This window comes from Beta vulgaris, chromosome 6, assembly GCF_026745355.1.
Source record: "Beta vulgaris subsp. vulgaris cultivar EL10 chromosome 6, EL10.2, whole genome shotgun sequence".
NCBI classification, from domain to species: Eukaryota; Viridiplantae; Streptophyta; class Magnoliopsida; order Caryophyllales; family Amaranthaceae; genus Beta; species Beta vulgaris.
In genome coordinates, this window is record NC_079207.1 from 28,214,836 (window position 1) to 28,227,807 (window position 12,972).

Genomic DNA, 12,972 nt, shown 5'->3' on the forward strand with positions numbered 1-12,972 from the left:
TGTGATGGCTGAAAAGACTAAATTATTCATCTACTTGGATCAAAGGTAGGACAATATGGAATCATATAATCGTGATTGGATGCTATGCAAGAAAAATGACCCCAAGTATAGAACTGGTGTGAAGAAGTTCTTAGAGTTTGCTTTTACACAAGGAAAAGGAAACCAAGTTGTACCATGTCCTTGTGTGAAATGCAACAATGAGAGGAGGAAAACCAGGCCGGAAATAGAATTAGATCTGCTAAAGTTTGGGATTGTTAAGAGTTACACACGTTGGGTACGACATGGTGAAAGCTTTGAATGCCAAGTTGATGCAAATGCTTTAGATGACTCGCATCAAAATATAGAGCATAATTACATGAGTGACATGTTGTATGAAGCATTTGGAATGGCGACACAAGAAGTAGATGCTGAGGTTGGAGAAGCTGTGGATGCAAAGGCTAATGTTGGTATTCGAGGAGATCCAATTGAAGAAGCCAAAACCTTTTATAAATTAATGGAAGAACTTGAGTTGCCGTTATATCCAGGCTGTAAAAACTTTTCAAAGTTGTCCTTTCTGCTTAAGTTATTTCACATAAAGTGCTTAGGGGGGATAACAGATAAAAGTCTTTCTATGATTCTTGATCTTTTCAAGGAAGCATTGCCGGAGAATAACACTTTGCCAGAATCCTTCTACGAAGCTCAAAAGACAGTGAAGAAGTTGTCTCTTAACTCCATCAAGATTGATGCTTGTCCCAATAATTGCATGCTATTTTGGAAAGAGATGCTAATGCGGATGAATGTGTAAAGTGTCATGCATCAAGATGGAAAAAAAAGGAACAAGGGAATGGAAATCCTGCTACAAAACCCAATCCCAAAAAGCTTCCATGTCAGACAATGAGGTATTTCCCTTTAATACTAGGCTTCAGAGAATGTTTATGTCATCTAAAACTGCCGCTAGTATGAGATGGCATTCAGATGAACGTCAGAGTGACGATGGGGTAATGACACATCCAGCCGATTCAAAAGCTTGGAAATCATTTGACGATAAATATCCATCTTTTGCCTCTGAAACACGAAATGTTCGCCTTGGTTTAGCAAGTGACGGCTTCAGTCCCTTCAGGAATGGACATATTCCCCATAGCACATGGCCAGTGGTTCTAATACCATATAATTTGCCTCCATGGCTTTGCATGAAACAACATTCTCTAATTTTGTCCACGCTCATTCCATGCCCTAAGGGACCTAAGAAGAATATTGATGTGTATCTCCAACCTCTAATTGAGGAACTTAAGTTGTTGTGGAATGTTGGTGTGGAGACGTATGATGCCTCAAGAAAAGAGAAGTTTAGGTTGTTCGCTTCTTTGTTATGGACTGTTAGTGACTATCCTGCTTATGGTGATCTTATGGTGATCTCTCTAGATTTAGCTTCATTCTAATATCTTAGTTGCGAAATAACTGCAATACAGCGATCAGTAGTCAACAGGAGGCGGAAGTTCAAGACAAGATGGACTTCGATGAAGGTATAGTAGTCCATATGTATAAATATAGGATTTAGTAACAGAATACCTATGACAAATGAACTTATGTACTTCTAGGCATTATAGTGTCTGAGATTGTTTAATTTCTTTACAGAAATGAAAGAGTCCGATGAAATTGGGAAGGCTGATGTGGGAGATAGTGAATTTCATGAGCGAGAAAGTGATGGAATCAATGCAAGGGAATCCCAAAAAGCAATTGACCAAGAAGGTTTGTTTAAAGAGCCATTGCCGGTTCTTTTCTTTTTTTTTGATTGACGAATGTGTTAGCTTCCAAGAGAGTTGATTTGATCATGTAAAGTGTGTTTTTTGACGGAAAATTGAAATTTGGGTCAGATGGCTCTATGGAGAAAAAAGGCGAAAGCATGCTAACAGGAGAAAAGGAGATCTAATGAAACAGGTATGGATTGGCTCATTTATTTAAAGACATACCCTAAGCCTATTTTTTAAAGACAATATTTATTTTTATTCAAATTACACATGTTAGGAAATGCAAAAACGAAGAAGTCATATAAAACCAAAACACCAAGAGGTCCTACAAGAAATTTACAACTGTCTAAAATGAGACCCGGTGAAAAGATAAAGGTAGATTTTGATGTTAGTGGTCAACCAATAGGTGTCAACAGAGCTAAGCTGTCAAGTTACTGTGGTTCCCTCGTCAGAGATCCTCTGAATGCGCCACTTTATCGTATTGAAGAATTTTCACAAGTTCCACAAGAGAATAAAGAGAAGATGTGGAAGCTCATTTTGGTAGAACAATACTTCCACAAGCATTGATAATTCTTTAATATCTTTTACGAACTTTATTTTCTAATTAGAACATTTCTCATGTGCAGGACAAATTTGATATTGGGCTGGATGATGTTAAAGATCAAGATGAACGTGAAAAGAAAATAAAAGATAAGAGGAAGTATATCATGACATCTTTAAAAGAAGTATCGGAATTTTCGTGCACGTTTGAAAAGAGAATATTATGACACTGAAGAAAATGATGACGACAGACTGAAAGAAGATAATAGGCCCCCAAGTGTTGACGAAAAAGACTGGGAGTGGCTTGTATCATACTTTGGCACTCCAGACTTTCAGGTTAATGCACCCTCGTACATTGCATAGATTTCTTTATTTATTTTCAATTTTTATCATTTCACACAATCTAATTTGTTTATATTTGAATTTAATAGAAAAAGAGTCGCAGAAACATTGAGAATAGGTCATACCTTGATGCCGGACATACGGCAGGAACAAAAAGTTTTGCACAAAAAGCACAAGATATGGTAACGCGTGTTCTTTCACCATTCCTGTCCTAATTTTTGGAATAGTTACTTAGGTTTATTGTTTGCCATTCCTTCAGTTTGAACGTGACAAGGTAATGCCAGGATTATTGGAATTGTACGAGGAGACTCATACTAGAAGCGACAAAACACCTGTAACTCAATCGGCACAGGACACCATGGTAACGATTATTCAAACTGGATTTTTTTTGGTTGTATTTGAAAGTATATTCCTACTTGACAAGATCTTCTCCCGTTACTGCAGAATGAAATTAAGCAGCTAGTTGAGCAACGAAACAATTTGGAAACAAAAATGACTGATGAAGAAATCTATGCAACAATTAAGCCAAAACGCAAGCCAAGTGCACGTGATCGACAAAAAGGGATAAGTCCCTCAGTGACATCATTATTTGGGTCATTTAGTGAAGGAGAAAAGTTTCGCAAAGAGGCTGAAGCATCCAAAAATGAAGCTAGTGAGGCAAAGAAGGAAGCAAACGAGGTAAAGGAGAAGAACGAAGCTCTAAGTAATACAGTGAGAGGCCTCGAAAAGAAATCTAGACTTATGGAACGCGCCCTAGAAGCCTTCATGAATTTGGCTGGATACAACATGTCCGACTCAATATGGATGCGGTATGTCATAGATTATACCTTCAATTTAATGCAAAACAGATTAACACATGTGCATTATTAACAATTACAAATATTAACAGTGGACCGATGAAGAGGATGAGGAAGAGCTAATTCAAAAGTCTGAGAAAAACACAATGATGTTGAAGATTAAAGATATTTGTTAGATATCAGTATTAGAGGTGACCAAGGTTTCTCCTTATCTTTTCTTTTTTTTAAAAATCATTGGTGACTCTATAATAATGGTTATTCTGCTGCGTTGTTGTTCTGCTGCTATGCTGCTGTTGTTATGCTCCTATGCTGCTATGCTGCTGTTGTTCTGCTGCTGCTGCTGCTATGCTGCTGCTGCTATGCTGCTGTTCTGCTGCTGCTGGTCTGCTGTTGTTGTTCTGCTGCAGCTGCTATGCTGTTATTGTTCTGCTTCTGCTGGTCTGCTGTTCTTGTTCTGCTGCTGTTCAAGTTGAAGTTAATATACTGGTTTTTATATATTCTATGTTCAAGTTCATATACTGGTTTTTTTTCCACTAATAATGGTTATTGTGTTCTAAGGATTATGGTTTTGTTAGTGGTTATTATGGGTTTGTGTTCTAAGGAGTATGGTTCAAGTTCAAGTTCTGCTGTTATGCTTCTATTCTGATGTTGATCTGCTGCTGCTGTTATTCTTATGTTGTTGTGCCGCTGTTATGCTTCTGTTGTTCTTATGTTGTTGAGTTTGTAAATTAAAGTTTAACCTTGTTTGGGTTACTGGATTTTGAGGATACAGGATTATGAATCGGACGCGAGTCCTAAATTAAGTTTTAGGCGGTCCGTATTACAAAGGAAACTCTGCCGAATTTTCTGTAGAATTTTAATAATATATCTAGTTGTTTAAAATATTTGAGGATCACTTAATATAGTTTATTAGAGTTACAGGTTCTAATATATTCATTGGATTCTAAAAGTTTTGGTAAGTTAAGCGTTAGAGGATCTAAATATTCATTGGATTGTAAAAGTTTAAATATTCGACTTTCCATGACTTCTTTCTCCTTTTTTTTTATTTCTCTTTTCGCAATAATCTTAGAAATATAAAATCAGTCAGCTTCAAAATGTTAGTTCCGCTCCAAGCACAATTCACGTGGCACTAAAAATATCTTTAGATACAACAATAATTTATGTGATGCCGATAAAAATGGCTATATATAGAGACAACTAAATTCATGTGACACTAAATACATGGCTTTAAAGACAACTAACTACAATTGATGCTAAAATTAAGGGCTATGGAGACAACTAAATTCATGGGATGCTAAATACATGGCTTTAGAGACAACTAACTACACTCGATGCTAAAAAAATGGCTTTAGAGACAACTAAATTCATGTGACGCTAAATACATGGTTTTAGAGACAACTAAATACAATTAATGCTAAAACAAATGGCTTTAGAGACAACTATAATTCATGCGACTCTAAATACATGGCTTTAGATGCAACTAACTACAGTTGATGCTAAAAAAAATGGCTTTAGAAACAACTAAACTTATGTGATGCTAAAAAATGGATTTAGAGACAACTAATATTCATGTGATGCTAAAAACATGGTTTTAGAGGACAACCAACATACATGTGATGCTAAAATGTATCTTTAGAGGCACCAGAATATATTTGACACTAAAAACCATATAATTTAGAGGCAACTATGGTTATGTGATGCTAAAAGGGGGTTTCAGAGGCAACTCAGCCAGATGATGTGCCTCTATATCCAATTTTTTTTGTAGTGATAACCCATGGTTTCCATATCTTCTTCTTCTAATTTCTCTAGTGCTTTTAGAGAATTCGCAATTTGCTCATCAATAATGACAGACCATGCTTCAAAAAATTCCATCATAGACTCATTAACATCATTGACATGTTTAGCAATTTTAGGATCCATCTAATGAAATAATTTGGTTTTTCAGAAATTGGAAGGATACTTAGCTTAGAAATTTGTGAACACGTTTTTGTCTTTGGGTTGGTTGTGACAAAACCGGATTCTTCAAGTCTATTTTATAGGCATAAAAAATATCATTTAATGTATTGCATACATTAGGTGGTAGATAATATTTAATGTCTTGCATGCATTGGTTGGTATTTAAAAGCTTGAATTTATTGCATGTATTAATCACCAACCGTGAGATATAATAGCAAACACGGTTTTTTTTTATATTAAGATTGACAAATAAATAGTATAACTCTAATTGCACTTATTTTGTAATTCAATTAAGAAAATTAACATACTACATTAATATAAAAGAGTATGTAGACAACTTGCTAATCATTCTTTGCAATATAATACAACAACTTTTTATTTCTAAAACGAAGAAGATTTCCGTCGACCAAATTCAATTCATCGAAACACTCATGGCACACTTTATGAATCCTTGGAGGTAAAGTGTGTAGGTAGTACAACATCATGTTATCACAATCCAAGTAGGTCCTAAACCCAGCTTTTGATGAACAAACGTCTTCAATAGTATCCCATATAGGCGAATCATAACATATATCTTGCGTGAATTCAGTTGATACTTTATGACATGAGAGACGACCCGAACGGAATAGTGTTAAAACCATTGTATCAACATCAAAGAAATTAGAATGTGCCAATTTCGGATGCCATGTATCTTCACACGTTTTTGGTCTACACGCAGAATCTTCAATTGAGGTGCATTGTGCTTCACATGGGACTTCATGAAATACATCTTCAATTACGGACATATCACGTTTATGGTTATTGGATTGGTTTTGATTTAGTATTTTTTTGAAACTAATCTCATAAATACGCATGAATAAGAAACAAACAAATTGTTTTATGGTGTGCCATGACCATCCTAAAAACGTCATTTTGACTCTCTTCTAATTTTAAAAATTACGATAGTTTGGGTTATGGTGTGGTGTGGTGAGACAAAGGCCAAAGAACCATTGATATTTATACTACATATGGCCGAGTATAATTACCACTTTAATGTTTTTTTTATTTATTTGTAATTATAGTAATGTAAAATTATTTCCTTAATATTAGCATGGGTGATTGGTTTAGTATCAATTACAACCGTGATTGATATTCAAATTTCCTTAATTGATTCCTAATTGATTCGAAAATGTAATTCGAAAATGTATCAATTAATATCGTCCTTAATGTTAGAGTATAATTACCACTTTAATGTTTTTTAATTTATTTGTAATTATAGTAATGTAAAATTGTTTCCTTAATATTAGCATGGTTGGTTGGTTTAGTATCAATTACAACCGTGATTGATATTCAGATTTCCTTAATTGATTCGAAAATGTATCAATTAATATCGTGATTGATATTCAATTTTTTTTGTAATTTTCACGTGCAATTTGGTTCACATAGATTACAAAGATTACGTTATTCCAATAAACATTTCCTTAATTATGTAGATTACATATCAATTTAAATCTTTAATTAACGTCAATTATATATGCTTTGATTCGTGTGATACGTGGACACTCTCATTGAGCTTCGAGGAATACTGATCAACGGAGCATGCCACGTCATGCCACGTGGGATTGAAATCTCTAACTGAACGACACGTGGCCTGAAGGATTCTACTTTAGATATATATATATATAGATTCTAATCCACAACAGCATATAAAACATAACCTTCAATATAACCATCAATCATCAAATTTATTTGTGTTAATTACAAGTTTTTTTTGGTTGAAAACTACCATAAAAACGAAATTTTTCAAAAACAACTATCACGATATCATTTTATTTTACAAAACTATCACAAAGATGCCAAAAAGTTTTGCAGCACTACCACATAACGGTCGAAGTTAACAGACAGTTAAGTGGGGCCCACCCCGACCACGTGTCACATTTTGGTTGGCTGCTTGATTTCTTTTCTTTGCCCTTTTCTGATTCTCTCATCCCCTTTCATCTCTCTTATCTGTTATTACTTCAGAAACACACCCCAACCTTCATCAATCAACAATCAACAATCAACAATCAACAATCAATCTATCATCATTCATCACTTCATTAATCATCCATCACCTTCATCAATCAACAATCATCATCAGCAATGGGGAAATTCATACCCCACGAATCCCCCAACCACACAACATCAGCAGCTAAGGGGTGGGGGTGGGTAGAAAGGGGTCGGGGAGAGGCGGGGATGGCCGGAAAGTGGTCAGGGAGGGGCGGGGAGGGCCGTAAAGTTGTCGGGGTGTGGTGGAGGGTGCCAGAAAGTGGTCGGGTTTGGGTGGGAGTTGTGGGAAGGGTGTCGGGTTTGGGCTGGAGGGTGGAAAAGGGACGGGGAGGGCGGGGAGGGCCGAAAAGTGGTCAGGGAGGGGTGGGGTTTGGGGTTTAGGGTTTAGGTTAGTGTGTAGGAAAGGGGATTTGTGAGGGTTGGGGAAGGTTCGACGGTGGTCGAAGACAAGAGGGGTGGGGGAGACTCGCCGGTGGTCGGTGGTGTTGGGTGAGGGTCCGGCTCGGTGGTTGGGAGGTGGCTAGGTGGTCGGTGTGGGTGGGGGTCGTGGCTGGGGGTTGTGACAGAGAAGAGAGATGGGAAATGAAGGAGTTGAGGAGAGAGGAGGAGAAAGGATGAGGGAGAAAGAAGCAACCAACGATAAAGCAACACGTGGCTGGGGGTGAGCCCCACTTAACGGTCCGTTAACTTCGACCGTCAAGTGGTAGTGCTCCACGAATTTCAAGGCCTTTTATGGTAGTTTAGTAAAATAAAATGAAAACGTGGTAGTTCTTTTTAAAAAATTCTGTTTTCATGGTAGTTTTCAACCAAAAAAAACCTAACTACAATGACAAACCGTAATCATTTCTGCCAAAAAATTGCTTCATGAAATCAGCAAACACATTCCAACCTATAAGGTATGACAAGATAAACTGTACATTAAAGAAAAATTCAGGTTAACAAATCGGATATAAGGTTAATCAATCACTTCCACACATATCTTGGATGCTCGAAAGGGGCAATGGGCTAAGCATTTGAAATGGTTGAGTGTTGAACTGTTGATTTTACATTGAGCGTCGAGATGAAAACTGCAAACTCTGCTTTAGAGAGATAGGTATGTAGACACTCCCATCCAAGTTCAAAAGCTTGTCATTAACAGCACAAGGTTTAAAGTACAAGCGATGCATGCACGATACAGAAAAGTCGAAAAAAAAAAAGAAAAAAAAACTGGTATTGTAACAGTAAATGAACAATTGATATTTAGTATATATGACATGATACTAATATAGATTTATTTTATCTTATCTTGTTGAAGAAAGTTATTTTTCATTATAAAAAATATAGATAGTTAATTTAAGCGTAGAACAAAAAATAGGTATTTTTCATTTATCTGGATGATAAGATAGTTACTTTACTGGGGAGATAAGGTAGTTATTTGATACAAGTAAAATTAGTTTTTTCTTTCTTTTATTGAGTAAGAAGGGTATTTTGATCCAATGAAATTTGACAGCCAAAAACCCCTCTTCCCTCCATAAAGGAAGATTGATTAAAAAAGATAACAAACACAGACTTCAAATATAGTCTAATTCTACCATACCAAAATCAAATTTACCAAGAACCCACTAACATAAACTTCATAACCAACTAAAAATAGCCGAAATACTCAATAGGAAGCAAAACTCAAATAACGATCTCTAAATTAATATGCTACAGTGCATGAGTGAGCTCAACTTAGATTAGAATACAGAGTAAATAGAGAATATCAATTCCTTCAAAACAAAGCACATTATTCAACTCAGATATATTGACTTCTGAGTCTCTTGTAAGTAAGGAAGTTCCTTAAAAAAAAAAAAACCTTCATAGTTAGCATACCTCTTTCTTAAGGGCGAAATGATTATATCTTAACACTTCGTAGTTTGGTAGCAGTACAACCATACCAGGAAGAAGTCAAATTTTTGAGAAAAGATTCAAAACAATACTCAAAAGTAATGAAGGAAATGAATTCAAGAATTTGACAATAATAGGGATTTGACTCATATGCGATGCCATCTCTAACTTCAGTTTCCTTAAATAATGAGGTAGAACCATGGATGAGCTATTTGGGAGAGAAATAGATATGGTGTTGAGCTGAACTGTTTTAAAATTTACTGCTCCAGAGAGAGAAGGAACAATTTGGGTATTTGCATGAAGTAAAGTAACCACAAAGGAAAAGAAATATACTTGTGTGTACAACTAATGAGATGCTAATTATTTGTTGTTACCCTAGAATGCAGGACAATAAACCAAACACAATACAAGACTAACTGAAACTCTGATGAACACAGTACAAAACCAACTGATCATAGGCTTCTTAATTATACACAAAAACATCACTCAACTAACCTCAACTCAACTCAACTCTTCATAAAAGGTACGCATGAAGTCATCCCAGTACCCATAGCGATCACAAAAAGTCTGAGTGACATCACAACGCAGATCTTTACTACCAAATGGAATTGTTCCAGATTCATTAACATCAATATCAAGAAGGTAGTCAGCTCTCAATGAACGAAGCCGGCCATCTTTTCCAAATTCAACAAAGTAATTCGGATACAATTCCTTCCTGACGAAAGCTGAGTGATCAGCATCAAAAGGGCAAACCAACCATGGCATTCCTGCAGACAGTACAGAATCCTCATACTGTGCAAAATCCTCATCTGTAACATCGGGCTTATCTTTGAGAACTAAGACCACTTCAAAGCCAGGAATCTTTTCCTTCATGTCTCTATACCAAATGAATACTTTTTCGAAAAAAGGCAAATCAGCCGTAGAAAGAGAGCTAAACCAAAGAAGTATATTCATGCCCTCGAGATCTGCCACTGGAATCTGTTTATTATCCTTGAGAACAGAAGTACGTGTCTTATAAACCAACAATGTCTCCAAGGTGAGTTCGCTTACCCTGTTCAATTCGCGTTCCACAAGGTACTTCCTAATGAATGGATAAGCATCAATTCCACACTGGCTTATCATCTTTTTGCCACATCTATCTATAGATACTGCACCCTGCTGGTTTCTAAAGATAATAAGCTGATCATTTGTTTTGAGAGGGCTAATGAGTCGAGAGAGCTTGTGGCTTACGGAATTATCAAAGGGCATATACCACACAGAAAGCTTGTGCTTCTGCAGCAGATTATCAACACACAGCTTGTGATTTTTCGGGTCAAGACAGGTATGAAAGGGTATGTAGACCAGTAAAACCTCGAATGGCTTCTTCTGAATTTTGCATTCTTCATATACCTCCTTGAGCTTGGGAATGAGATTTCCTTTGGAACACAAAAACAATCCAACAACATCATTCTTATTGAGGTCTGAGATAGTTGTCATAACCGAGTCGTGATTGGTCTTTTTGAGGACATCAGATGGCCTGCACCCCAAAAGTGACACGAGGTTGTTAGTGGAACAAGTTGTCCATTCCGGTCCTTCATCTGCTTCAACTGTCTGCAGCTTCTCATCGGTAAAGGGAAAGGCATCGGCTCCATAATACCGTGCAAACTCAGGATATCCATGAAGCAGAATGTTGTTGTTGTTATCCAAAAGCAGGCATTGAACATCATCATTGAGTTGGAGGTAGTTGCATATGAAATCTCGACGTTTGGAGTCCTCAAATGGAATTACAAGACATGAAGAGGGGAAACCCGACAAGAAGTGATCGAAAACCTGTTTGTAATCAGCTAGTTTCTTCATCTTTACAACCACCACCATCTCAAAATTCACACCCCGAGCATACAATTCGGAACAAGTATTTACTAGAGACTGAAATACAATTGAATTGGTGTCTGTACCGAAGACCGGTGCGTGAAAACAGCATATCATTGTGTATTTCCCCTCAAGTACCTTGCCAAGTTCCACTTGCTCACCATGTTTCCGAAGCAGCAGCTCATTTGAGCCGCCACCACCGCCAGCAGACAAGAGAGATTCCACGTCCAATTTCTGGCCAATCTGGATGGGAGGCAACTGAGAAACCAAATCGTTGATAGCAGCATCAGAATACTCAGGCTTGACATTTTCAAAAATTCTAGAAATAGGGGGGTAATACGGTGGTCTTAATGAAAGGCTCCCGCTCCCAGAGATGAGGGGCCACATAGTTTTGAAGAGCCTATGATAATCAAATGAACTACTGCGCAAAAGTTTCTTGAGATGACCAAGGAGAGAAGGCAGGGAAGTACCGGGTTGTCCAACAAACAGAGTTTTTTCGGCAATATTGACAAACAGGCACTTATAAGCAAACCCAACTTGCTCAGACTCCGGGTCCAGGACAAGGTCGCACATATAGATGCGACGCTCAAAGTCCTCAAAAGGTACAATAAGAGAGGACAAAGGAAAGCGCACCATAACTTCCCTGAAGACGCCCTTATCATTATTAGGGGTCATCTTTGTAACCAAAACAAGCTCGAAATCATCTCTGTAAGAATAAAGATCAAGACATGCAGAAAGCAAACTTTGGGGAAATATCGGGTCATTTTTGTCGGCGTCAAATTCGGGAGACACGTAGGAACAAACAAACACAAGATTGTTCTTGAGTGGATCCAAGACGGGTTCGCCATTCTTTCGATACAGACGATGATGCATCTCCTTCATACAACTCAACAACGGCATTACCTTGTTTTCCCATGCCCCTTCATATTCCTCAAACCCTGATATCTTCCTCAGTTTCTTTGAATGTTGTTGTTTTGTGTTACTGGTTGATCCTACCTCGGAACAATCCATCTCTCTTTCTCTAAAAACAACACAAACAAAAAACAAAATAAATAAATATCCGGCAATCAAATATTCAAATCAATCAATTAAAACTGTTTGTTTGTTTTAGTATGAACATGAATGAATAAATTATAGATGTATCGTATCGTCAGTCAATGAATTATAGACATTCCCATACCCTATCGGACCTTATGGATACGAGTAAGGGTATACATATTTTTTACCCTATGGGTATGGGTAGGATATGGGTCTGCATAAAAAAATTAGGGTATGGGTAAGGGTAAGGGTCAGGCTATATCCTACCCAGACCTTACCCATTGCCATCTCTAGAAGAGAGGAGAGAGAAAGGAGAGAAGAATGAAGGCAGAGCTCGATTTTTAGTTGGAATGCCGGTGAAAGGGTCTATTGACTAATTATTGTTGTGTCGTTAGTGCGTAGGCCTGGCAATGGGTCAGAGATGGATCGGATGTGCCTCAACCCGCCTCCATCCGTTAAGGGTATATTCATCATCCACTAAAGCTACAATCCACATCCAATCCATCCGTCATCCGCGGGTGAGTCGATTGGATCGGATTTTTATATATATATATATATATATTTTTTTTTTGAATAGTAAAATTAATTCATTAATAAAAAGTCATACGACATCTACATAAGCAATCGAATCAAACAAATACATAAGTTGAATCAAACAAAAATTTCCTTCATACAAACTACGATCGTCAAACAAATCTTGCAATGTGGAACATCTCCCGCTTATATCGCTGAAAAATACAGCCTTGTTGGAGAGACAATCTAACGATCCCTTGTAGTCGTGAGGATGATTTCCATCGGATTCATCTGACCGTATTCGAAAAATTGATAACCTT

General features: G+C 37.1%; 2 protein-coding genes across 2 annotated transcripts; one reads left to right on the top strand and one right to left on the bottom strand.

Moving 5' to 3' along the window:
- Positions 1-2,459: 2,459 nt before the first annotated feature.
- LOC125498771 (uncharacterized) lies at positions 2,460-4,049 on the top strand. The gene is made up of 6 exons (XM_057395720.1): positions 2,460-2,600; positions 2,696-2,788; positions 2,866-2,967; positions 3,051-3,415; positions 3,811-3,889; positions 4,005-4,049. The coding sequence occupies exons 2-6, from the start codon at positions 2,786-2,788 to the stop codon at positions 4,047-4,049; spliced, it is 594 nt and encodes a 197-aa protein (XP_057251703.1). The 5' UTR covers positions 2,460-2,600; positions 2,696-2,785.
- Positions 4,050-9,488: 5,439 nt separating this feature from the next.
- On the bottom strand, positions 9,489-12,504 carry LOC109133571 (probable nucleoredoxin 1). Its single transcript, XM_048647384.2, has 2 exons — positions 12,282-12,504; positions 9,489-12,122 (listed from the first exon to the last, which is right to left on the bottom strand). Exon 2 carries the CDS (start codon positions 12,110-12,112, stop codon positions 9,755-9,757), a length of 2,358 nt encoding a protein of 785 aa, XP_048503341.1. The 5' UTR covers positions 12,113-12,122; positions 12,282-12,504; the 3' UTR covers positions 9,489-9,754.
- Between the last annotated feature and the right edge of the window lie 468 nt (positions 12,505-12,972).

Excerpts from the sequence above, each read along its gene's own strand:
- LOC125498771 (XM_057395720.1), top strand. Across the intron at positions 3,416-3,810 it reads TCCGACTCAATATGGATGCG|CTGCTATGCTGTTATTGTTC; the intron begins GTATGTCATAGA and ends GTTCTGCTGCAG. Across the intron at positions 3,890-4,004 it reads AAGTTGAAGTTAATATACTG|GAGTATGGTTCAAGTTCAAG; the intron begins GTTTTTATATAT and ends TTGTGTTCTAAG.
- LOC109133571 (XM_048647384.2), bottom strand. The coding sequence starts at position 12,112 with ATGGATTGTTCCGAGGTAGGATCAACCAGTAACACAAAACAACAACAT.